Source organism: Pygocentrus nattereri, chromosome 9 (assembly GCF_015220715.1).
Source record: "Pygocentrus nattereri isolate fPygNat1 chromosome 9, fPygNat1.pri, whole genome shotgun sequence".
In the NCBI taxonomy this organism is placed as follows: Eukaryota; Metazoa; Chordata; class Actinopteri; order Characiformes; family Serrasalmidae; genus Pygocentrus; species Pygocentrus nattereri.
The window spans coordinates 32,313,942-32,341,075 of record NC_051219.1 but is presented as its reverse complement, the minus strand read 5'-3'; the positions used below and the strand labels follow the sequence as shown (position 1 = coordinate 32,341,075).

The following is a 27,134-nucleotide window of genomic DNA, read 5'->3' as shown; positions in this document are numbered from 1 at the left end:
CATGTAGGTTGCGAGATGGTTAAGCAACTGCTATCTTTGTAATAGCTTCCTTGAGAGATTACATTCACGTCACGTTAGCTCTGTCAATTAGATACTCGGGTGGAAAAAAAGGACAATGATGCCCTACTTAGCTGAGAGAAGAGTTCAAATAGATTGAGCCAACAAAGACAGCAGGGACAACATTTCAGAATTATGACCACTCTCATGAAATGCTGTAGATGTTGCAAAATAAAATAATATATAAAGTTTTATGAACTGTTACGTAGATTTCTTAAAGTTTTTAATGAGTGTGTTTAGTACAAAATTAGCCTTAACAGAGAGCAAATCTTTGCTTCTCTGGTGAAATATAACCAATGTTGTGTTGACAAAATAAATGATGTTGTCAATATTTAAAAACTTGAATAGATTATACCTGATATACTAAGTTTACTAAGTACCATTTTGGTGCTGCCCATGGTGCTGAAGTGTCTATTCTAAGGAAAGTTACATTTCATAATAAAGTTCTAAAGCACTTTAAAAGAAACAAAGAAGGAAACAAACAAAAGAACAAACAAATAATGTGCTTAATAATCATACCCATCTCACATCATTAAAGACATTGAATTTTTTTTTTCACCAAGAAATATGTCCAATATTTCAATCATCCATAAGCACACAATAAAAATTACTCATCTGTACCTAACAAATAATATCACAATGGCTTTTATTATCAAGCTGCAGTCCATGTGGACTACCTTTAGGCTCAACATGTTAAAGGCACAGTGGTGGAAAGCATCCACTGGACTACTGTACAACCATCTACACTGACCATCTATACATATATACACTACTCACAAAAAGTTCGGGATATTTGGCTTTCGGGTGAAATTTCAGGATAAACCTAAAATGCACCCTAACCTTTACAGGTGAACTTAATGTGACCTTCACTAAACTTTTGAATGTCCAACTGTTCAATGTTTTTCAATGTACTTTTTGCACAACTTGCTGTTCTCTAACAAGGAGCTTAACGGCAAGGTGGTGGTGTTCGTGTTACAGTGTGGGCAGGTGTGTCTAGTCAATACAGAACTGCCCTACACTTTGTGAATGGTGCAGTGACAAGCCCACACTACTTGAATAACATCATTAATCCAGTCACTGTGCCTCTGCATGAACAACACAGGCCTAATTTCATCTTCATGGACGACAATGCTCCAGCTCATCGAGGTCGCATCATTAGGGAACGGCTGCTGGAGACTGGGGTACCTCAAATGGAGTGGCCTGCACTTTCTCCAGATCTGAATCCCATAGAAAACCTATGGGATCAGCTGAGTCGCTGTGTAGAGGCTCGAAACTCTGTAGCCCAGAACCTCAATGACCTGAGGGCCGCCCTTCAAGATAAGTGGGATGCCATGCCTCAGGAGACAATGAGTTGACTTGTGAACAGCATGAGACGTTGTTGTCAAGCTGTAACTGATGCTCAAAAGCACATGACAAGTTACTGAGACATTGACATTTTTTGTTGCATTAACGTTGCACCCACCACTGTTGGCTTTTGTTTCAATAAATTGTTTGAGATGAGGAAATCACCACTGCATGCTTCTACTTAAATGCCCTACTTTCATGATACAATATCATAATCACTGTAGCGCGAACTTTTTACATTTAAATTTCACCCAAAAGCCAAACATCTCTAACTTTTTTGAGTAGTATATATATATATATATATAGCGGGGGGGTGCTGGAGCCTATCCCAGCGGTCTTCGGGCAGAAGGCAGGATATATATATATATATATATATATATATATATATATATATATATATATATATATATATATATATATATATATATATATACAGAGATAGATAGATAGATAGATAGATAGATAGATAGATAGATAGATAGATAGATAGATAGATACATAGATTCTTTGTAAGCCTTTTTTTCCTTCTCCTGTAAAGTTACCATTATATACACCACACACACACACACACACACGTATATATATATATATATATATATATATATATATATATATATATATATATATATATATATATATATCTTGAACAGCTCTGGAAATGGTTTCAACTATAAATAATGCTGGAGTGAAATGACAACTACAAAGCAGCCCTCAAGTCCCATTTTGGTATCAAATTCCTACTCAAGGGGAAATGAACTGTATGAGGACTTTGTTTCTGCAGAGGCTAAATTACTTCAGTTTCTGTAGGATCTGTAAGTGAGGGCTCCAAAGGAAGTGCTATGCTTTTCTCCTTTTAAGGAAAGCTTCGCGCCCATGATGTCAAGATCTTCATCTGCGTGGTCATCTCCGATGGAGATGCACCACAACCTTAAACCACACCTACAGAGCAACGTCTGATTGGACTTACGCACATGTTGCTGTCATTTAACCATCCGCGGGGAGAACATCCCTGTCTCTCTCTGCTCTGACACTCCATCAAGGCACGAGCGCAGCTCCTCTCCTCTCGCGCACAAGAGACCCGCGCGCCTTTACCTGTGAAGAGCAATTCCATCAACCAAGGTAAGACCTTCACCTGTTTAACAGAGGGCAGATACACATACATGCGGTGTATTGGTGTTTAGCACGCAGGCCTAATGAACATTATTATTATTATTATTATTATTATTATTATTATTCACTTAACTGTCTACAGCTGGATGAAATTCACTAATACCTGTTCCTGCGTTGCAACACTTCTAAACCCCATTTAGGTGTGTAGAAATCCCAGTATAACTGCTAGAGGTCCACATCAAACGATAAAAGGGTAATTCGGTGTTTTAATGCTTTAAATAATAGCAAAGTTCTAAGTCTTGAGCATTTTTAATTCATTTTAATTACTTGGAAACGGCGCTGTGCGCAACGGAGAGTCCATTACGCACGAATTGGCACATCAAGGAATGTACAGGGAGGGGTTCGCTCTCTTCTTCTGCTTCTTCCTGGATCTTCACTCTTGTTATAATCGCGTACACCGCTGTATTACACCCACTTTGCTCTCCAGTATCGCAGTGCCTGCACACCCGTATTTTACGCGCGGGTCGTTGGTGGATTGAAGTTTCAGACAGCTCAGGGTCTCAGCTCTTTCACAGTGCGTGTTTTTTGTTCACAGACTGCTGCGAGGATGTATCGAGCTTTACTTTTCGCAACCCTGGTTCTTGTGCTGGAGGCTCGATTCGGTCAGTCAAGCTGTCAAGACGAGGAACCACAGAGAACAGTGTCGGATGTAAGCGGTCCGCCTTCTTTACCTGCACCGTGTACTTCTCTAACACTCTCTCCACGCGTCACCACACTCTTAAACAGGTTCCATACGGAACACTCAGAGAACCATCTGCATGCTTGAAGGGTTCTTTGCATGGTGAAATTGTTCTTCAGATTGATGGAGAATGTGTTGTAGATGGTTCTAGATAGCTCCAAATGGGGTTCTTCTATTGCTATGATGTCAAGCTTGTAATAACAGCCGAACCCTTTTTGGTGCTATATAGAAACATTTGTGCTGTATAGAACAACCTTTTGTGCTGTATAGAACAATTTACAACACATTCTCCATCAATGTAACAAGAGAAGAAACCTTTTTGGTACTAGATAGAACCATTTACAACACATTCTCCATCAATGTAACAATAGAACCTTTTTGGTGCTATTTAGAACATTTACAGTACATTCTTTTTCAACACAACAATAGAGTAACCCTTTTTGGTGCTATATAAAACCATGTACAACAACCTCCATCAAACTGAGGAACTATTTTACCACACAAAGAACGCTCTAAGCATGCAAATGTTCATGGCGTTCCATATGGAACCACTGTCTTCAATTAAGAACCTTTAAGAACCATCTTTTTATCAGTGTACTTGAGAATAAAATGGGAAGGCTGGCCTCTAATATCTAAATATATTGATAAGAAGCAATAGAAAACATAAAAAATAACATTGTAGACGTCACATGTTCCATGGTTTCATAGTGTGGGCCTGAAAGGCATGTTCTAGATTTGGAGCGTTGTATCACTGAGCCTGTTCTCTTCATTTCATGCACAGGAGGATCCAAGTTTTCGTCTCTCGACGCGTAACTTTCTCAAACGGTATAACGACATTGATTATGACAGCTTTGTGGGGTTGATGGGGAGGAGGAGTGCAGGTGAGCAGCTCACTCTTCATCCTCTCTTCAACTAAACTGCTTTTTTTGCATTGGAAATGCTCTTTATGACGCTACAGTGTGTTTTTTTGCTTTCAGATGCTGATGAAATGCCGTCTCAACGCAAAAGTAAGACCACTCTCATTCTTTTTTCTTTCATCTCAGCATACTTTACTTTCTAGTGTCCCAGCAGTGCACTCATTTTCTGTCCTTTCAGGAGAAATGCATGACATCTTTGTTGGACTCATGGGTCGACGGAGCAACAATGCTGGTGAGGTTCACTGCGAAAGCAGCCTAGTGAATTGAAATGTGTGCATCATTACCACATGAATACCAACAGTTATTGCCAAGTGTAAGAAACTGAAGGATGAGGTTGTTGATGTGGAAATATACACATTTGTTTCAAGGAAGCTGAATTATATGTGAGCATTTATGCTCTGGGGGACTCTTGAGCTGATCAGTCAGAGTGATCTCATTTCGTGCCTAAGTGGACATATGTCAGGATCTGTTCTGAGGCTGCTTTTGACAGCACTTTATACAGCCTCAATAAGACAAAGTCACATCCACTCAGATGTACTGCGTTTACACTGACAGATACTGGCCGTCCGTGGAGGAGAGAGCAGCCACAGCCAGAGACCAGAGGCTTGTTCTTTAACAAGTGCAGACTGAGGTTAGTGCTTCTCATGTTTCAATGCCATCCCTGACCTTAAATGCTGCACGCTCTTGAAAGCAAAGGGGCCCAGCAGAACTACACTTTCAGAAATAAAGGTCTGAAACTGTCACTGGAGTGGTCCCCTCAAGGGTACATCTCAGTACCTTTAGTCAGCGAACATAACTGTACTATAATCCATTGACATTATATATTGACTCCACACACCCCATCACATCTTTTTATTTATTGTTCTGTTTTAAAGCATTAACTTATGAAAAAGGTACAAATATGTATTTTTCACCTGGAAACCCTTATCTCAGGTACATAATCAGATCTTAAAACCACTGCTGTATCTTTGAGGGAACATGTGACATTCTTTGTACCTTGATAAACGAAAAATGTGCCAGCATAGAATCGTTATTTCTAAGAGTGTACTTTTGGTTCTTTCAGTGAACAGAAATCAAAGAACTTCCACATGATGGAAAGGTTGCACCAATTAAGTTTTCCTGAAACCACACATCCAAGACAAGAACTGTTACAGCTGGATGCAAAAGTTTGGGCACCCCTGGTTACAGAACATGCTGATTTTGTTGTGAAAATAATATGCCTGCTACAGAGAACACACTTGCACAATTGCTATTTGCTGAATTTAATATATGGGGGAAAAAACTGACTTAAACTAGAATGAGTTTTCTCATCCTTTTCCTTCATGTTAACTTAAGGCAAACAAACAGAAACTGTGCATTAAAATTTGCAGAAAATAGTTCCCTGTACAGGATAGAAACATTTTCACTCAAGCATGCTTTTGTATATTTTTAAGAGTATATCTCTGTATTATATCTGTCCATGAAAGCTGTTCTGTTGCTTTGGAACCACTGACCATGAAAATATGTGTTATGTAAATGGGCATAAACAATAGTGCTTCAATGTGATGTGTATGAAAACATTAACAGAATAGGCAAGCATGTCAAAGGTGAACGGTTTCCTTCTCCAGATGGACACTGACGTGGCTTTTCTGTTTCAGATTCCGTCGTGGGTTATAGGCAGAGCCATTACTCAACTCCTTTCGGACCATCTATACTGTTCTCACACGACAACTCCTTTTCTCGGCACAATTTGGTGCAAAAAACAAACAAAAAAACAATAATGATAATGGAAGCAAATAGCCTGATCAGATGACATTTATCAAAGATGATTTATTATGATTTACGCTGATCTTCAGTTATAAATGACAAATTGTATATACCAGTAGACAGAATTAAATCTCCAGATACATCCTCTGAATTTGAGCATATTTATTTATCATGGTTACTTTTGCTTTCGAATGTAAAAAAAAGAAGAACATGATTTTTGTAAATAAAGATATTTAATTGATCTCAATCTCAATTAATTGCTACAGAATATGCAGTCAATAATGCATAACGGTGCAGTGGTATGAATAGCAAGGTATCAGGTGTAACACGTTAAAGGTCCACTAAGTAGAACAGCCCTTAAATACACACACACACACACACACACACACACACACACACACACACACACACACACACACACACACACAAAGTAAATGTTATGTGTATGAGAGTAGGTATGAAGGAATAACATAAGCTGGGGAAACCAACAGTGGCTACAGCAAAACTGGACACCGCCCCACTTTTCTATGTCAGGACAAGACTAACCATGTGACTACATCTGAGCCACTAATACACAACCTATTACACAAGTGACATTAAAAATTTACTTAGTGTACCTTTAAGTGACACTGATGTGCAGAATTGCGGTGTTTGAGGAGTTATAGTGAAAAATACTGACTGACAGTTTAATTTTTCTGCTGTCGATTACAATCCATTCATTTTAATGCATTTCCTACACAGCTTTGATCATTCAGATAAGTTAAAAGTGCACAACATCAAGAAACAAACTGCCACTAAGGGCATTCAATTAAAACAACAATGCTGGAATATTTTAAAACTATCTTTAATCATTTACGCTGGCCTTGAGTAAAGTACTACCAAAGTACAAAGGCCAAAAAGAGTACCATTAATAACATGTTAATATCTTCATTAAGGCAAACATTTAACTGAAAATTTGAACTGATGTAACTGAAGTAGGAAAAAACATGTTTCAAGTGGAATAAATACAGCTGTAGAAAACAAATATGGATGTTTCTGTTTTAGAAAAGAGGAAAATTTAGATTAAAAATGTTTGATTAAGATATTAAAATACAGGGGGGGGTGCAAAATAATCAAACCACTGCATGAAATACTCAGTCTTTTCTCTGGTACACGAGCTATATACAGTAATGTGCAAAAATCAGAATCCAGCCTTAATTTATTTCATTTCCAGTCAAAACCACCATTAAGTACAACCCCATTTTGAAAAAAGTTGGGACACTGTGCAAAATGTAAATAAATACAAAATTTAATGATGTGCAAACCGTTTAATCCCTATATTTTATTGAAAATGTTTCAAAGACAAGAAATCAAATGTTGAAACTAAGGAATTTTATTGTTTTTTGAAAAAATATTTGCCCATTTTGAATTTGATGGCAACAACATGTTCCAAAAAAGTTGTGACGGGGCATGTTAACCACTGTGTTTCATCACCTCTTCTTTTAACAACACTCAAAGTGTTTGGGAACTGAGGAGACTGAATAGTCTGACTGCTGGAGACTGCTGTAATTTAAACGTCATATGTTTTCCTATTCTTGTTTGATATAGGATTTCAGCTGCTCAGGGTCTCCTTTGTTGTATTTTTCATTTTATAACATGTCAAATGTTCTCATTGGTGACAGGTCTGGACTGCAGGCAGGGGAGTTTAGCACCCAGACTCTTTTAATATGGAGCAATGCTGCTGTAATATATGCAGAACGTGGTTTGCCTTGCTAAAATAAGCCAGGCCTTTTCTGGAAAAAAACAGACTTCATCTGGATGGTAGCATATGTTGCCAAATCATGGATGTATTGTTTAGCATTAATGGCACCATCACAGATGTGCACTAATGCACCCCTCTACCATCATGAATGCTGGCCTTTGAACTGTGCATTGATAAGTGGTCTTTAGTCCAGAAGACACAGCTTCCATGATTTCCAAAAATAATTTCAAATGTTAATTTGTTGAACCACAGAACACTTTTCCACCTCCCCTCACCTCCTTTGCACTTGCATAGATATTTCTCCAGATTGTCTTAATCTTTTAAATATTATTATGTACCATAGATGATGAAAAGCAAAGGTTCTTTTTTTTTATCCTGAGAAATGTTATTCTTGAATTTCATAGTGCAGTCTTTCACAGAGTGCTTAATCCCTCATATTTATTTCTAAAACACTCAGCCTCTCTGGGATGCTCATTTTATACCCAATCATGTTACTAATCTGTTGCCAATTAACCACCAGATGTTTTTTTTGAAGCATTACACAACTTTACCAGCCTTTTGCTGAACCATCCCAACTTTGCTGGAACGTGTTGTTGGCATCAAATTCAAAATGGGCAAATCTTTTTCAAAAAACAATACAATTTCTTAGTTTCAACATCTGATATGTTGTCTTTGAAGCATTTTCAAAGAAATACATGGTTTATGTTTATGGCTTATGTGCACATAATTGCATTTTGTTGTTTAGACTTTGCACTGCATCCCAACTTTTTTGGAAATGTGGTTGTACAAGCCATTTTTCAGATGTTTCTGAGGAGATTAGAGAGAAGATAATCCACTTGGAAGGGAAAGAAAATCAAAGAAAAATATGTGAGGAGTGTGCAAAGACCTGATAGACCACCAAAACTGTCCCCATCAGATAAAGAGAATAAGTTTTTATCTTTGATAGAAAGGAGAACATCAAGCTGCACTATTCAGATTGGAAAAATCCACAGCTGTTTCTGTCCATCCTTCCACTGTGGCAAGACAACACAAACTAAATACTGTAGATGCACTTTTAAGTTTAAAATTACAGACCCATCTTTTGCTGGACAGTTTACCAGCCACCCTCTACCATAAGAACCACCATAAAACCACTGCATACCAGATATTTGTAGCACGTTAATGTGAGCTGTGCTGGTAATCGTGCACATACAAAGCGCACCTATATGGTAGCTGTCCCAGAGAAAATGACGAATGAGTTTACGTATTTCATTTAATACCTTGCCATTATTTTGGACACCCCCTGTAGCTGAAATTTGGTGCCCAATGAGATGACTTTAACTTCAAAAATATTTTATTCACCAACCGTATGGTCAGTTTCCACCATCAGCAGTTTCCAATTTCTCAATACGAAAATATTTTAGTTTTTTGCTGTAAATCTTGCTGCAGTGTAGGAGAATCCAGTATCTCCAGCTACATTATACATCATCATCTACACAGTATATTTCATGAGTAGCTTTGCTCTCCCTGAACCAGCATAGCAAACACAAATGCAGTGAAAAGAGGTGAATGAACCACAGGAAGAACACAATATAAACTCATTGTCACAGAGACAATGAGTGTTGATATGACAATGCTAATAGATGGCTAAGGTCTCTCTAACAATGCTATTTTCAGTATATTGTCTGTGCATACATTTCCTGTTGCCCATGTACAACACAATCATAGCCTCTTGCAGGCTAGCCTTGGCTCTCCTGCATCGGGGCAGTGCCGTTGTCTGCTGGCTTTCTCTCTGGAGCTGCTTTTGCCACTGTGTGCGTTTCTGTATGTCCATCTAATTCTTGATTGGCCTGATTTTTGGATGCATTTGGTTCCTCTGCTACTGGCTGAGAGACTTTCACAGTGGCCATCACTGTCCTCTCAGTCTGGGCTGCTATGTTGAGGATGGATGGTACTGGAGGTCTGTAGCGGTGCTGGTAGCCGTACGGCCGCAGATGGTAGGTGTAGTACTCTAGAGTGTACATCAGCTCAGCGTCCACATAATGAAAGGACACAGCGAGATCAGAGCAGCACTGTGGGCCCTGTAAAAGGCAACAAAGAGGATGACAGTGAGATACCAGTGCATTACAAACCAAAAACATTTGGTAGCACTTCATATAATAGGTACATATCACATCACATGTGGATGTAAATAAGGTGTGTATTCATCCATCAGGTTCAGTTAAATGCATGTGAACACATAAAAAGTAAAAAGTACTTTTATTGTGACATATTATGGGTTTTACAAAACAACAAACAATCTAACTGTAGACTTGTTAATCACAATCATTTATATGGCAGTTAACTGTCAGCTAAAAATGAATGATCAAGACAGACCTATCTAACTCTTACTTGCACCCTACACTGGTGCCTCAATAGTCTCTAAAGCAAGATTTTCTGATTTAAAGAGTCTGGAAGGTGGGAGGAACAATAACAAGAAAATAGCTTGCTTGTTAAAGAAAAACACCTGAGCTAAATAATTTGGAGGGGTGTCAACATACTTTTGGCCATACAGTGCACCCTAATTCAGTTTGGGCCCTTTTCTCTGGCAGAAATGAAAAAAAAACAAAACACTTGTATCTGTTATTTATTTGGTGCTTAATAAAGATCTTCATGATTTCTTTATAATTTCTTCATGAGGTAAAGCTAATTTGGTTGTATTTGTTATCAGTGGCAAGGATAGCAGTTAGGACATAGAACTACAGGGATTCTCAAAGGTTACATGATGTATTTGCATAATGCATGCTGGGTATTGTAGTCAGAGAATATGAAGAGAATGGACAAAAACATTAAAACGATATAAAATCTTTTTTTTTTATTAAACAAAATAAAATTAAGAATTATAACACTGCATTGCTATATGAATAAATTAATACATTTTTAAAGTTCTTCTTTTGTCAGGAGTCCCTCTAAGTGCTGTTAAGTCCATTTCCGACTCCTAGTGACCACATGGACGGTGTTTCTTCAGAATATCTTCTGTTTGGGTCTTCAGGCTTAATGGCTTGTGCATTTGGTTAACTGGGCTCAAGGTTTAACTTGGTCAAAAAATTTTCACTTTCTTTGCTGTCTGCCAGCAACAACATTACAAGGTATAATTATTATACCTACTTTACTGTCATGTATCATACATTTTAAATTTCATAATTCCTGGCTATTTTATCACATTACTCACTTCTACTATGACTTATGATCGTCATGCAGACACCTTTATGAACTATTCCCAAATATTTCTGTAAGTACAACTTTAACTTTTTAATCGTTCTGTTTAAATAAATTCCTAGAATACTGTCTCTTACGGAAAGCCTACAAAAAATTCACAACAAGGTTAGATGGAGAGTTCATGTAATAGGCTTATGAGACTTAGCAAATATAAAGAGATGGTAATCACTGCTTATACTCCTTTCAAAGTTTATAATTATGATGGTTATCTTTGATTAACACTCAGTGTTAAAACACTTTAGTGTTCTTCTTTTTTCCTAAGTTATTACGAGGAGATTCCACAAAAGTGCTGATGATAATAGCATTATCATAAATCAGACAATCCTAGCATAATCACAGGGGAGAGGAACAATGGCTGTTTGTAGTTGTAATGACTTGTCAGTGCAGAGCACTTTGGCTTTGTAATGCTTTTGCTCATTCTACTTAATTTTTCTCTTCATTGCCAAACTCCAATTTCAGGAAAATTAGATGTTTTGATTCACTGCAGAGAAAATACAGAAAAATGACAGAACAATCCTCAAAGACAGTTACTAATCACTGCCCTGCAATAAGATACAGACGTCATATACTGCCCTGAATAATCCATTCGAGTGTCAGTGGGGGAATAACAGTGAAACATGTGTGCACTTCTGTCCAGCCCTATGCTGGGGGACAATGTAAAACATTCACACACATTCCACTGATGAGTGCCTTGGGAAATTGCATCTTTGAGATTATTTCCCTCGAGTGTAAAGCAATATCTTAAGAAACTGCAAGGATATAAAGTCTCCTGAACCATCTGATACTTGACCGACACTTTCATTAGTGTAGATTTCAACAGCTCCTTCAAAAACTTAGAGGTGAGCGATATGACGATATGTTATCATTACTGTGATAAATTATGTCATAATATATATTCCTCAGTTCCTCATTCCTACCATCAGTATTTCTGTAACTCTGGCCAACTGCATGGCTGTAATTTACCATTGAACAATGTGGAAAAAATATCTAATTGTGAAAAAAGCAGCATATCTATTTTTTTTGGCATCAGTCTTGAACTTGGTGCCTCAGATCGCCGGTTAGTTGTGGTCAAGTTGTTACATACAGAGCATATGAGTGTTTGGTTGCTTCTGACTGGTTTAACTTAGCCACTGGCATTTTACAAGCTCAGAGATTTTAGGTTAAATTTCCCCATTTAGCTTGTTAAGACAACAAGGCTAACAACAGCGGTTATAATAAAAACAGTATAAATAGTAATTTACAAACTTTTTCAATTTGCAATTTTGGTATTAAAACAATCTTTTGTTTTAATTCATCTTTCAGTATTAATCTTGGTATTAAAACAATCAGCCATACTGCATTTGTAAACAGAGATTTAGGTCAACTGTCAAGAGTAAACCAGTAGTGTCATTATATCAAATTAAAACTGTCTGATAACAAAGAGCTGACTGGACATTCATCTTTTACCTTGTTGCTTTTTTACCTATCCATACTCTGCCCATAAATTCAATCCATCATAGCAACAGTGTGTTGTTGTAGGAATTAAAAAATATATTGTTAAAAAAAAAGACATAGTCCAGGTAAGTGATAGAGAATAACTTGTCCTGTTTAATAAGATTTAGTGCAGTACTAGGCCTGTCACAATTATAACAATTACCTAATCACCATTATTTTAGATGATCGCAAGTATTTAAGATGATTGCAATTACTTAGGACTATAATAACTTTCCACAGATCTCTGCAACAAGAAGAATGTGAAATAGATGCACTGGGTTGAGGCAAATAAATGTAAATAAAAGAATGCTGTAAAAATATCTATTGAAGCATCATGAGACATATGAAAACGAAGTTTTAACTTATAACTTGAAACTAGCTGTTCAGAGAGCAATGCTAAGTAATGTTGGTGTATTCGTTACACATGTAGCTAATTCTAATATTTTTAGCATGTATGCTAGCAGAATGAGCAATTTATTGCTCATATTTTCACTCTTGTGTAGCTTTGTTCAGCTCTACTCACAATTCTGTAGACATCTGTATGCGTATTTGGGAGCGTGCAGAAAACTGCAGTCCATCACTTAAACATTACAACAAACATGAGCTACTAATCCAACATGGCTAGGAATTCAAGCATTAGCATTCAATAACAAAGAAAAGACTCTTGATTTTTATTAAATCAGTAATCACAATTATTTATAAGACAGTTGATTGTCAGACAAACTTAGTTTGTCATTAGTTTTTCTAACAACCAGTAATGCCTCATTTAAAAAAATACTACGTAAAAATACAGAATGCATATTTTTTTAAAATTCAAATTCAATTAAACAGGGCTAAATATGGCCTCATACAGTTGGCGAGTACTGATGAAATGCTCAGAAAAGCACATTTTATCATAATGCAGTGTGAAAATATTGCCATACATTTAATTAGCCATATTGCCCACCCCTCTATACAAAAAGAACATAATTTAAAATAAATAACTTTCTCTATATTTACATATTTTATAAAGTGTGTAAAGCTTCCAACACCTGCCACTAAAAATGCATTTGGTGGATCCTTACCTCTACAATAGGATAGTAGCAGTAGTTCCAGTACCAGAAGCTTTTAGAGAACTTGCCAACAAGATGGTGCTCAGGAACGAACGGGTGAAATGTTTCACGGTGAAACGTGTCCCTAGAGTCTCCTGCCAGCACGCCCATTTTCTCCAGACACTGACCCATGGCCAGATCCTCCACCGAGGTAGTGTGAGTGCACACTTTGGTGCTAAACCCCTTCACAAACCTCCGCAGTGCTTCTTTACTGAGCACATAACCTGCTCCTCCACTCATGTAGCCCTGCTTGGCATAGGGCTTGAAGCGCTTGCCAAAGTAGATCGGCTCTTCAGAGGAGTGATTGGACAGGATCCAGCGCAGGTTGTCCACTACTACAAATGTGTCATCATCAGCTTTCAGGAACCAGTCTGCATCCTCCCCGTGGTTCTTCAGAGCATAGTGGAAGGCACGGATGGTCTTCCAATAAAGCTGGTCGCGGCCTTCTCCCGTGTCAAGGCCAACGGTGGGGAAGCTACGGTCCTCCACTGAACTCATGAAGAGTACAGTGTTGCAATGTCGACTCCATGTAGCTTTCACATGACGGGCCTTCGACTGTAGGTTGCTGGGCCCCGTCATAACCCAGCACAGGATACGCACCTTTTTATAGAGCTCATCTGCAACACGACTGTCTTCCCCTTTAGAAAAGAACACTACTCTTAGCCATGCAATGCAGAGAACAGAACAGAAGTCAAGACAGTATCTCACACACAATGATTTATAATACTTAATCTTTTAGATATGCACTCATTCCAAATTTGGTTACAATGTTGCACTTTCATCATACAAGTCTTCAGCTGTGCAACCACTGTCATATTTTGTACTTTATACTGTGGTACACAATGTTGATGGGAAACTGCAAGCCGGGCAGTCTAGCACCCACACTCTCTGATTATGCAGCTATGTTGTTGCAACATATGCAGAATGTGGCTTAAGCATAGCTGTCCCTGAAAAAGATATAACCGCATACTATGACAGATGTCAGCTTTTGAACTTTACACCAGTAACAATTTGGATGGTCCTTTTCTTCATTGGTCTGGAGAACACTGCCTCCATTATTTCCATAAAAAAAATGAGAAAAGCTGACTCATTAGACCACAACACACATTTCTACTGTGCATGAGTCCTTTTGAGATGAGCCTAAATAAGTTCCTGGAAATTGATATATGGCTCTGGTGTGCATAGCACAGTCTTAATTGCATTTGTGGATGCAGCAACAAATGATGTCTATTGACAACTATCTGTCAAAGATTTCCTGAGGCCATGAGGTGACATCCATCACAGAAGCATGCAGGTTTTTACTGCAGTGCTGACAGAGATCAAAAATCATGGCCAGTTTGGAGACAATTCAATCAGACACATACCATAGAGGCTGAAGTACATAGAATCCTTGCAATCGCTCACTGAGGAATGTTTGATTAACTGTTGGATGTTTCCTTTGTCCTTTTTGACCTTTCCTGAATGCTCCTTTTATACACAAGTATTATCTGTTTAAGATGATTTTTGAATGTTTTACAGTATTCCTAATGTTACATCACCCCAATCCCAACTTGTTTTGGAGGTGTTATTATATCACCTTGTCTGCTCTTTAAATCTAGGTCAAAATAAATTTACAAACCACTGCTTTATGTTTTTTACATTTCATGTACTATGACAACTTTTTTGGGACCAAGGTTGTTTTTAGCTTTTATGCAATTCAAGAGAAATCTGTCAACATTTTCTTAAAGACTAAATAATAAATATATATTTGAATGAAGAATAAAAAAAAAAAAAATAAAAAAAAAAAAACATGCACAACCTATCAAATACTTTACAGAAATAATGTAAACAATGACACCATTAAAAAGACATTATCAAGCAATATATAAAGACAATATGTGACAAAAAAATATCAGGCTCAGTTTCTTTTTGTAAGAAAGACTAGTAGGAGAATTTAAAATATGCATTTTCATAACACAAGCTGCCACTAATCCTTAATTCTAGAGACATTAATCATTGTTAATTCACTGAGAAGGCCAATTATTAATTACTGATTTTTTTTATTGAGCAATAATGATGGCCCAAATCTGTTTAATGTTTAATATCTGTTTAAATTTCTCAGCATAATCCAAAATATTTGTTGTATGTCTCCAAATTTATAAGACTATAAATGTCATGGTCACAACTGGTCCCAGAAACTATTTGTAGGTCATCAGGCTACTTTTCTTTCTCTTGATCACACGTCATGCTTCTGATACTTGTCCACTAGAGAGCAGCATTGACTCACCTGTAAGATGAGGGTGATTCAGGTTGATGAGCGCAGAACCCTCTACCTTCCAGTTGGGGTCATCAGTCGTCAACACAGCATCATCCCGCTGGCCACTGCGCCACAGGCCGAAGCTCTGCTCAAACCACACCTGCCTCTGGAAGAAGTAGAGCGTGCAGGAACCTACTAGGAAGCCCAGGTAGAAGGCAGATCTGGAATTCAGCACCTTCATGGCACCTCTTCAGTCTTTTCTGCTTGTCACAGTGAGGGGCTGTAAGCAGGACATATATCTTCTAAGTGAATAACAGTGTTCTTTATACTTGGTCTATATACTTTATACTCCTCCATTGCTAGAGACTAAAAAACTAGGGTGCCAAGAGGGTTCTTTTGAGAGATGCTACAGAACAGAGGTCCTTCAAATCTTGACCTTGAAACCCATTGTGGGTGCAGACACTAGACTCAAAGCCTGCATTTGAGGACTTCTGCCACATAAGAACTACTTTTGCTTCTAAACTACCTTTCAGAAGGATGGTCCTGTGAAAAAAAACAATTGAAATCATTCAATTGAATGTGTAGGGACGCAAAAGTGGAACTGCTGCAAATAATTTTTTGGCACATTTGAAAGTGTATTTTAAGGCATATGTGAAATAAATGTAATTTATTATGTTTGTAAGTAAATGTGTATTTGGTCTTAATTTTACAATCAGCAGTTTAAAGACACTTAAGTTTAGCTAAATATGAAAAAAAGTGGCATTAAATATACAATGGTGACACAATTTTAAAGAACATATATTGGGGCTTAATTAAGATCTTGTTCTTTGTTAATTAAAGCACAAAAACCCTTCAAAATGGTTTACTCACTCTACATTACGCTTCATTCATTATGACTGGTTGTAATGTTTGGACAGAGACACTCATAAATCCAAAAGGGGCAAAATACAAAGCGATGTCAGAGTCCAGGCAGATATATCCAAACACATTAATTCAAAAGAGCAACAGTACAAAAGGGTCAGACAGGAATCGAAATCAGGAAGTGCGTAACAAAGGGTCAATACGTGGGTAAGGCAAACAGAACAGAAAGATAATGCTCAGTGATTGCATGGGGAAACAATACCTCGCAAAGTTCCTATCTAAAGCCTGGGCTTACATACTCTCTAGTGAGTCATGGATGTAACTAGGCACAGGTGCAGAGAGTCAATAATCAGGGGATTGAGATCTCTGATAGGACCATTGCAGAGTTCTCGTGATCAGTCATGTGATCTCCCAGAGCATTCTGGGAGATGGAGTCCAGTTCTCCGTCAGATACGGCTGAACGTGTGACACTGGTATCAGTACATAACTGAAAGCCTGTTATGTTAAAATCACTAATAATTGCAATATTAGTTTAAATAATGCACAATAAACACATTAAGTCAAAATACTAAGTATGAATTAATCAAACATTCACATCTTATTAACCAAAGTTTAGATAGTATCCGATGACTAGTCTGAGTTTAGTGTGTTAGAACTAATAAAAGTTTAATAAGCTAATAATACTTCAATAGTATTGAATAAAATTGAGAGCATTGATAGTACTGATAATACTAGAGTTTTAGAGGCCACACAAGTTTTAAATAAGTTTCAATAAACAACTTAATAAACTCATTAGCTTTAGTGCAATAAGTCCAGAGGTCATTTGACCCCACGTAGAACCTATAAGAAGAAAATGTTACAAATTGTACACTAATAAAGTTATTAAATTATGTCCTGTAATAATTTTCATTAGAAAGTCATAACAAAGGGTTTATTGTGCGTTATTAGCACTGATAATACAATCAGTGATTTTCACATAGCAGAGCTCCAATTAGAGGTGATAAGACAATACTTTATCTTTAGCATGATAAATGTTATCATGATACACAATATCGCTTGCGGTCAGGGAGAAAACCTCGTATCTCCATTTTTGTCGTTTTTACAGTGTTTGACATAATTTGAAAATACCTGTTTTCCTTAAAATTGTGTGTAACAAAAGAAACAGACCAAAATCAATTCGAAAAAAAATCTGATTCCATTGACTTACATTAAAAATAAAAAAATATTTTTTCTTTCTCCTGTAAAGTTCTCATTTTGGAGATACAAGGCTTTGCTCCAACAACAGCGATATGATTATACGAGTATGTGGATATCATCAGTCTTTAAGAACACTGAAGACCTAATTGTTTCATTAACAAGAGAATATAATTAGGCCTATTTATTTGGCTTTACTGCAATAAATGTGTCCTGAGTTTTGAACGCTGTTTTTAGATGTGGCACTACTACATTGTGCCTGTGTCAAAAGATTGTGATAAGAATTGTGTATTATAAAAATATCTTTAGGTATTGTGATATACGTTTTTTGCCATCTCTCTCACCACCTCCAATCATGTACTAATACATATCATAACGAATAAAGTTTAATGCATAGTGAATAAACTATTTAGAAGTGTCTAATTTGGGCTTTATTTAACAAAGAACAAGACTGTAACAAACCCCCCGTGTGTTTCTTAAATTTAAACTAAATTGTTACTGGTATAGTTTATTATTTTGAAAAAAATAATACAAGTGGTCATACTATACAAGCTATTCACTTCAAGCTTGTTCTTATTTACCACAAAGATTACATCCATTGCTATACCACCACTTCCTTTTCTTGACAAAAGAAGCTGATATTTTTAAAAAGTAAACAGGAACAAGAACAAGAACAAGAACAAGAACAAGAACAAGAACAAGAAGAGTGAAAACAGTTGGCTCACTTATACAGAACTGATTATCTGGAGTCACGGAAGGAATACAAGCAAGATTTAGACTGATACACTTTTTAGTCACAAGTGGTTTCATAAGCTAAGAGATTTAATCAATCATTCTTTACTAAAGACCTGTGGTTATCTATGCACCTTGAGGTCAATTTAGGTCCAGCCCTGCACCTGTAACCTCATCAGAGCTTTACTACAACTCACATTGTCAGTTTTAATCCTTCAATGAACATTTTATTACATTTAAAAATATTACAGTAGAAGGTTTAAGACTTGACTCGTGTAAAAACCATTTATGAACATTTTGATACATAAAGCCACAGAAATATAGGTGGAACTCAAAGGTAAAAAATAAAATACTAGAAAAACATAGGATATAGGCCCTTAAAGCAAACAGACAGTGCTAAAGTGCTAAGCAGAACTTAATATGTGATATGATGTTCTGTTGCCGGGACTGCACTCCTCACTCCTCATCAGTTTACAAATTCACTTGTATCCTTTTGGTGCTCCATCAGTAGCCATGTTTACATGCAGCCTAATAATCCATTAATAATCTCACTGATAATTCAATTATAAAACACATCCAATAGACTAGTCTGATTGAGGCCATTCGAAATAGAGTTTCTATCCAATCAAACGAGATGGGTAATCCTGTAAATAATCAATTAAATTGAATAATAATAACCATGTAAACATCTGTGTCTGATTACATTGCCAATCAAAGTTTAAGTATGTTTGCATCATAGTGAAAGTTTATAACATTCAACATGGTGGAAGCTTATGCTTTGAACTTTAACCCTTTCATGAATAGAGGTCACTACAGTGTACAGCTGTTTAAAAGTGTTTTTTCTCTATATATGCTTGCAATTTTGGGCACTGCTGCATATAGTCCACTCTAGTGGAAGCTATTGCATCATCCTATACAAAAAAATCCCATTGGCTAGTCTTTGCAATGGGGAAAAATAGTCAGTGAAACCAAGATGGCTGACAGACAGGGAGAAAGACCAAACACCTTGGCTATGTTTCTACCTTCTATAAAAAGATACCATTGCAGGTTAAAAAAATATAATTACATCAATTAACATCTAAGGTGACATATTATGTAAAGATTTTCGAAATTTTTATTTTACATTTGGAGGAAATGCAGATTAATAATCTGTCCACTCAATTGTACATCATGCATCACTAGCTATGTTTCAACTTTAATGCAATGTCAATTACTACCAATGTTGTTCTTGAAAATAATTCATATGCTTTACTGTTTTGGCTGTAAATCAACTTCTTTATGTTTTTATAATGTAATTTGAGTTTTTTTTCTTTAAATCCTTATATTTTGTAGAGCCCAAAAAAACAGGCATACAGGGTAATAGAGGAGTTTCCAAACTCAAGTGAGGAAGACTGTGCTTCTGGTAGCAGTGATGAGGAATGGCTGCCAGTACAGACAGGTGCAAGCAGAAAAGTAGGTTCAAGCAGTGATAGTGAAGGTGAGGAGTCTGGAAATGTTGCTGAGGGAGTTGAGGCTGAGGAAGGAGATGAAGCTGATGAAGAAGATAAGGCTGTTGAACCTGAGGGACCACCTTCCAGGGCCCAGGGGAAAAAAGCAAAAGAAAAGAGTGTCAGAAATATCTGGAAAGCTAAGGATAACCAGTTTGAGGGAGACCTGCCTCCTTTCTTAGGAGAGAGCAAGATGAATGTTGAGGGTGCAGATCCAATAGGTTTCTTCATGCATCTTTTCACCCAGGATATGATCAATGACATTGTACACAATACAAACCTTTACTCTGTCCAGAAAGGAAAAGAGAAGCTGGCATTGACCTCAGAGGAGTTCAAAACATTTCTTGGAATCAATATGGTAATGTCATATGTCAGATATCCTAGATCCAGAATGTACTGGTCATCAGAGACAGGACTTCGTCTTGAACTGATAGCCGATGCAATGCCAGTGAACAGGTTCGAGCAAATTCTTAGTTACATGCACTTTGTTGACAACTACTCACTGGGCCCCAAAAATGCTGACAGGTTTGTCAAAATCAGACCAGTCTTGGATGCACTCAAGGAAACCTTCCAATCAGCACTTGACCCAGAAGAATTTCAGTCGGTCGATGAGATGATGATTCCCTACAAGGGACGCCTGTCTATCAAACAATATGTCCCCAAAAAACCCAAGCCCTGGGGAATTAAGTGTGGGTGCGAGCAGGATCCTCTGGGTATATGTACAACTTTGAACCCTATCAAGGTCCAGCTGGGGGACGAGGTGAGATCAGTCAGCTGGGAATGGCTGGAGATGTAGTCATGCGCCTTTGTCAAGACATTCAGGACAAGAAACACAAGGTGTTTTTTGACAATTTCTTTTGCACCATTCCCCTCCTTCAGGCACTGGAACACCAAGGGATCTATGGCACTGGCACATGTAGAAGCAACAGGCTCCATGGAGCACAAGAAAAGCTGAAAAGAGAAAAGCAAATGAAGCAAGAAGGAAGAGGATCTGTCTCTGGGACAGAGACCAATGCACAAAACATCACTGTCACCCACTGGTTGGATAGTTCAGTTATTCACATGGCCTCTTCCTGCACCGGCCTGTCCCCAACAGATGTTGCACAGAGATGGAGCAAAAAAGAGAAGCAATTGCTCAACATCCAAAGGCCATTTTCCATGAAGTTGTACAATCAGCATATGGGTGGAGTAGATCTCATGGATCAATGTGTTGCCATGTATCCACACCGACGCAGAAACAAACGGTGGTACATAAGAGTGTTCTTTCACTTCCTTGATGTCACAACTGTGAATGCCTGGCTCCTTTATAGAATGTCTGGAAATGAAGCAAAGGATCTGCTGCACTTTAAGGCGTCAATAGCTCGTGCTCTTATCAATGCAGGATCCATGAAAATACACACCAGAGGCAGACCCAGTGCCACTCCACCACGGGCAAAACGGAGAGCAGTGTCTAAGGCCCCCCCCCTGAGATCCAGTATACCCCTGGAAACCACTGGCCCCAGCTCAAGGAAGCAAAAAATGCAGTGACTTGTAGCTTTGTGCCCCGGATGCTTTGGCAACTATCATAGAAAATAGTCTCAGAAATGAGCAACAAGGATGTTTTGACAGGAAATATGATACATGCTATAAGTTACTGTGAGAGAATATGGAGGAACCACCATTCCAACAGAATACGATATTACAACTGTATAACTAAATTACAAATTATACCTATATAACTACCAAGTTATTACATTGATGTTTTTTACAATACAAAATGCATGAAGTACACTTGCGTGGACAGTTAAATATTTCTTTATCGAATAAAGATAGAATTTTTTTTTTTTTCAAACCTTGTTTTACATCCCTAAGGATGTATAAAAACACTTAGTAAAAAAATCCTGACTGAGTTTATTATAATTCATGCATGAGAGGGTTAAAAGACAGCAATGGGTGTTTTGCTACCTCACAACCTGGAATTAAAATGGATTATTTGAGGGTTTGCATCATTTCATTTACAGAACATGCCTCCAATTTTTAACATTAGATTTTTTTTTATTGTGAAGCAAACAGCAAATAGGACAAAAGAACAGAAAACTTCAGTATGCATAACTATTCAACCCCCTAGAGTCAGTACTTTGTAGAGCCACCTTTTGCAGCAATTACAGCTGCAAGTCACTTTGCATAAGTCTCTATGAGCTTGCCACATCTTGCCACGTGGATTTTTGCCCATTCTTCAAGGCAAAACTGCTCCAGCTTCAAGTTAGATGGTTTCTGCTGGTGAACAGCAATCTTCAAGTCTGACCAGATTCTCAATTGGATTAAGGTCTGGGCTTTGACTAGGCCATTCCAATACATTGACATTTCCCATTAAATCATTTGAGCGTTGCTTTAGCAGTATGCTTTGGGTCACTGTCCTGTTGGAAGGTGAACCTCCATCCCAGTCTCAAATCACTGACAGACCGAAACAGGTTTTGGACGGCCCTCTCTTGGTTGCACCAGAACTTTTTAGGAGCTTCATAGCAAAGGGGGTGAATACATATACACATGCCAATTTTCAGGTTTTTATTTCCAAAGATTTTTTTTAGATATATTTTTCTAATTTCACCTCTCCAACTTAGACTATTGTCACATACGATTAAAAAAAAAAAAACACAACATTTAAATACAGGTTGTAATGTAACAATAGGTAAAAAGCCAAGGGGGGTGAATACTTTCGTAAGGAACTGTATGCGTCTCAGAAGATGACGTGCTCCTCTCGTCCTTCTTTAAGAAGCACATGGGAAGTACGTTTTTCTGAGCCTGCCAGAATTTTAAGGCAATTAAAAAAACAAAAACTGTTTACCGCTGTGTCTCTGAACTCACGTGATGCTTGTTGTCATGGCAACGTCTTCGCTAAGTGGAACTCTATGCATGTGCGTAATTTGGATAGGATTACTACTAGCGTGCATGTAAATGGAGATTTCCATCAGACTGTTCTATAATCGGAATGTATTCAATCGGATTGGCAAAAATCTTTAAATGACACAGCCAATATCGTGTCACTACACAGCTTCCTCTCTACACATACACAATATAACCACTGAGAACACCCCATAGTGAACAAGACAAAATGAAATGTCATGCTATATTCAACTTCCTGGTGGAAACATTCACTAACTGGTCTCATTTTGTTTTAGACAGTCAGTGGAAAAAATAAACACTTCAAACGGCCCAACCTTAAAGATCACTCCAAAACACTTGTAGTTTTTCAAAATTCCTCCTACCTTTATCATCTGAAAGTCGCTCTAGATACTGCACCACTACTGTAGGATACAAGCTTGCTTTTTGAGCAGCGTGTCTCTAACAATAGTTTGTTGGCGTTCTCAAACAAAAGCAGCCTATAGCATGGAGCCAGATCAACACTGTCCACACCCAAACACCCATGCTGACTGTGTGCTAAGACTAAATTTACAGAAAGCACATGCACAAACAACAGGTGATACAAGGTCCAATGATGGTTTGTTGCCATTTTTGAATCGGCCAATCATTTCATTTTGCTCTTTGTATGTGTGCTGGATTTCGAGCATTAATTGTGAACACACTAGAACTCACTTCTAATTCACATACTTATTTCCATGTTTCTGTTTAAGTTTCCTCAGGATTAAATGATTTCATAGAGATCATAAATCATTCTCTATGCAAGCAGTTGTATGGCCAGAACTGAGCCTCACACAGAACTGTGACTCATGCAACTCATAGAAAAATGGTCTGTATTACACACTTAAAATGCAAGTATGACTAACTTAACCAACGAAAACACTAAAGCCGTTTAAGACACTACAATTTTAGCATGATACTGATGATGAGACTTATTCACACATTTGGGACCTGGGCTGAAAATAGTAAAAAAAAAAAAAAAAAAACCCATCTCCATTTTTGCCTGAAAGAGAAATACAGCCAAAAAGTTGGACATGGAACACAAAGATCAAACATGTCTATGACAAACTGATCTAAGCCCTTCAAAAAATTTTAGCATAGGAAAATGCTGTTTCTTTCCTACAGCCTTCTGCAGCCCCCCTCACCGCCTCCTCCTATGCATTAAAAAGTTTGAGTAGCAGTAGATAAACAGCGTACGTCAGCTGTGTGAAATTATTGCACGTTTTTTATGAGGGACATAAGACAAGTAATTTGCGATTACTGTTTATGTTGAGTATCAAGAGATCCCAAAACTTCTCCACTACAGGTTTAATACTGCTTAAAAAAGATGACATCCAGCTTGATAAGCAGAATATAGCAAAACAATAGACAAAGTTTTTGAAATAAGATAACAAAAATGACAAATTGCAAAATATAACATACAAATAATGGATTTCTTTGCACTGGAAGGAGAACCAGTCACTTTTGTCAATGATTTGCCAAAACATGCAATTTGTCACTTTTTCATTATTTGACTCTTATTAGCAGCTTTTTTTCAGTTTTTGGTTTTCAGCCAAATGTATCCTGAATGTTGATATCAGCCAAGACGTCAGCTAAAACACCATTATACTAAATAAGCTCCTCATGACCTGAATCATAAACTAATTTCCTCCTTCTTAAAGAGGCTCCGTAAGGCAGTGTTATCAGGGAGCATAACAAGATGGTATCTCTGGTAAGGTTCAACAATAAGGTGGGGCCAGTATGGGACAATTTGGGGCCAGTTCATTAATTTGCAATTTGCCCCATCAGGCCAGTACTGCCTGGTCAGTGAGACACTGTCACTGGTTCCACATTAAATTGTCTTGACATCAGCATCTTTGTAATTTTACAGAAAACTTGTGTTGATGCTATAGCAATACAGTAAAAGGTTGTAAAAAAGACAGCTACTTCAAACTACAAAACTGAAGAGACAACCTTTCCCTGTGGTTTTTAGGGGCTCTGACAAAGACTTCTGATACCACACTGTTAGAAATAAAAGGTACTGTGTAGGTACATTTTTTGTTCTTCAAAGTACAAACAATGTAAATGTACCTTCAAAGGTACAACAGTGGTTTTAAGGTCCAACTTTGTACCGTAGATATGTTTTTCCAGGTGAAAAGTACATATGTGTACCTTTTCAAAACCAAATGTTTTAAAACAGAGCAACAAAAGCCTGGAGATGAGACATGGTATGTGGAGTCAATACAACTCAGAAAACATAATTTCAGTGGATTATGGCACAATTATGTTCCCTGACTAAAGGTACTGAGATGTACCCTTGAGGGTACCACCCCAGTGTCAAGAAGGGGACTGGCCCAGTGACAGTGTAGTACCTTTTTTCTGAAAGTGCAGATAATGGTCTGATAATTGGGTGAGGGGGTGACGGTGAGAGGTGTGGTCTGTACGCTGCTTCTCATCTGAGATCTAACTATTTTTATTACTACTTTTATTAAGTGTCTATTTTAGTCGTTTAGTAGTTTTAGTGTTTATCTTTAGTCAGTTTTATCTTTGTTCAAAGTGCTTGTACTTTTCTCCGGAGCGGCTTTCTTTTGATCAGAGTTGGACAACTTTGTTTACCATGATGATCAACTATACTGCTGTCCAGCTGTTAAAACTCAATACTCACTCCACTCCATCATGTATAGCGACGACCAAACAACTTGGACTTCTTCGCCAACCTCATTATATTCACAGAAGCTGTGGGAGGAAGTTTAAACTTCTTCAGTCAAGTCAAGCTATTCCGTCTCTATGGTCAACTCTGCGTGCCGTCGCCCGTCCTACACGTCATCAGAACGCTACTGCTCTGCGAACTAGTAGCCTTGGAGTTGAATCCTTATTTCACTCAGTCAGGATTAGTGTGTGAACGGGGTCAAAGGACAGTCATATATCTGTTTTTAAATAAAAAAAAAACCCTTGTGGAAGTTTTCCCAGCAATTCTCAGGCTCTTGTGCTTTACGTCCACCTGTAGCCTGAGCATCACCAACTGTATAAAAGTCTGTCTACTATAATACAGCCATGACACCTAACTGCAGTCTGAGTCAAGCTACCAGAGAGCTAATGTGAGCTTAGGTTAATGATGAAGTGTGCTTTAAGCTGGTTACCTTGGGTGACAGACAAATCCTGGTATTTGCCTTAGCTCCCAGACACCTGCTGCTTCTTGGCTTCAGGTCACATTGTTACACCGTTCTTAGTGAGCTGAGTAAACAGTAAAGGCACAGACAACGTCAACATCTAACAACTGTTTACTGCTTCAGTGCTTATTCTTGATCAATTCGAGCGCTCTGACACGGTCATATCACTCAGAGTGACAGTGAGCGACAGGTGCCAAAGTTAGTGAGGCCTGTTAACGTCACCGAATTACACCTAATTAGGGGCTATTAGAAACATAACAGTGGGCTGTGTAACGCTAGCAGCTCAGAGCAGTTCTCTCCTCAACATGAGGCAGGTTATGCACAGACCTTCTGAAGTCTCCCGTCTCCAGTGAGCAGCCGTTTTGTAAGCCATGATTTCAGGTTTCAGCGTGTACATCTCGCCGTCGTCCTCTCGCTTCACTCCCTGGGAGACTGAACATGTCTCCATGTCGAAAGCGTAATATGACCCTAACCCTGCTAACCAGCAAATATACAGGTAGTCGACAAATAACGACGGAATCCTAACAAAGATTTCTAATATCGCTCAGGAAAGCCGTGCTGCTCTGTATCATCTTCAGACGAGTGGCCGTTTCCAGCTTTCCGCCTGTTTTGGTGTGTCGAGGCCTCCTTTGTGTTTCTGCGTTCAGACCTGCAGCTCCACTGAGCATCACGGAACGCTGCGCTATGATTGGAAGAGAGTAACCAAAGCCCCGCCCACTAAAGGATGCGCGGATCCTTGAGATGTATAAGAAACCAGAAACAGCAAAAGTTACATATTTGAATAAAATGCATGCTATAAACGTTTCATTTGTACATTTATGACCGCCACAGAAGTAGTTCCAGCAGTCTCAGGCGGTCGGAAGATGGACAACGTTGACAATTCTCCAAAATTGATTTTTTTTTTCTTTTTTAACTTTCAGGAGGTCTGGCACCAGGTTCAAGGAGGCACTTTAGGAAATTCCTGTTCGTTAAAATTTTGTCTACCATATTATTGTTGTTGTTTTTTTTTTTACCAACAAATATGCCAAGTCAATGACTTTTAGAAAAATGACATTGTTATTTGTCCCATTGTACCTAAACCCACACAGCCAGAGTTGGGGAGACTTCTTTAGAAATGTGCAA

At 37.9% G+C, this 27,134-nt stretch overlaps 3 protein-coding genes across 4 annotated transcripts; 2 read left to right on the top strand and 1 right to left on the bottom strand.

Annotated features, from left to right (window-relative positions):
- Positions 1–2,361: 2,361 nt before the first annotated feature.
- tac3a (tachykinin precursor 3a) lies at positions 2,362–6,064 on the top strand. Its single transcript, XM_017706258.2, has 7 exons — positions 2,362–2,520; positions 3,107–3,220; positions 4,032–4,131; positions 4,228–4,257; positions 4,346–4,399; positions 4,723–4,798; positions 5,805–6,064. The coding sequence occupies exons 2-7, from the start codon at positions 3,119–3,121 to the stop codon at positions 5,821–5,823; spliced, it is 381 nt and encodes a 126-aa protein (XP_017561747.1). The 5' UTR covers positions 2,362–2,520; positions 3,107–3,118; the 3' UTR covers positions 5,824–6,064.
- Positions 6,065–8,451: 2,387 nt separating this feature from the next.
- On the bottom strand, positions 8,452–26,672 carry c1galt1a (core 1 synthase, glycoprotein-N-acetylgalactosamine 3-beta-galactosyltransferase, 1a). 2 transcript variants are annotated; one of them, XM_017707997.2, is made up of 5 exons: positions 26,340–26,672; positions 25,983–26,076; positions 15,722–15,971; positions 13,429–14,093; positions 8,452–9,714 (listed from the first exon to the last, which is right to left on the bottom strand). In XM_017707997.2, exons 3-5 carry the CDS (start codon positions 15,930–15,932, stop codon positions 9,373–9,375), a joined length of 1,218 nt encoding a protein of 405 aa, XP_017563486.1. In that variant the 5' UTR covers positions 15,933–15,971; positions 25,983–26,076; positions 26,340–26,672; the 3' UTR covers positions 8,452–9,372. The 2 variants fall into 2 exon arrangements, with proteins under 2 accessions (XP_017563486.1, XP_037396841.1); XM_037540944.1 differs by lacking the exons at positions 25,983–26,076; positions 26,340–26,672 and adding an exon at positions 23,211–23,719.
- LOC119264075 (piggyBac transposable element-derived protein 2-like) lies at positions 19,113–21,492 on the top strand. The gene is made up of 3 exons (XM_037541477.1): positions 19,113–19,124; positions 19,811–20,725; positions 20,845–21,492. The coding sequence occupies exons 1-3, from the start codon at positions 19,113–19,115 to the stop codon at positions 21,490–21,492; spliced, it is 1,575 nt and encodes a 524-aa protein (XP_037397374.1).
- Positions 26,673–27,134: the final 462 nt, after the last annotated feature.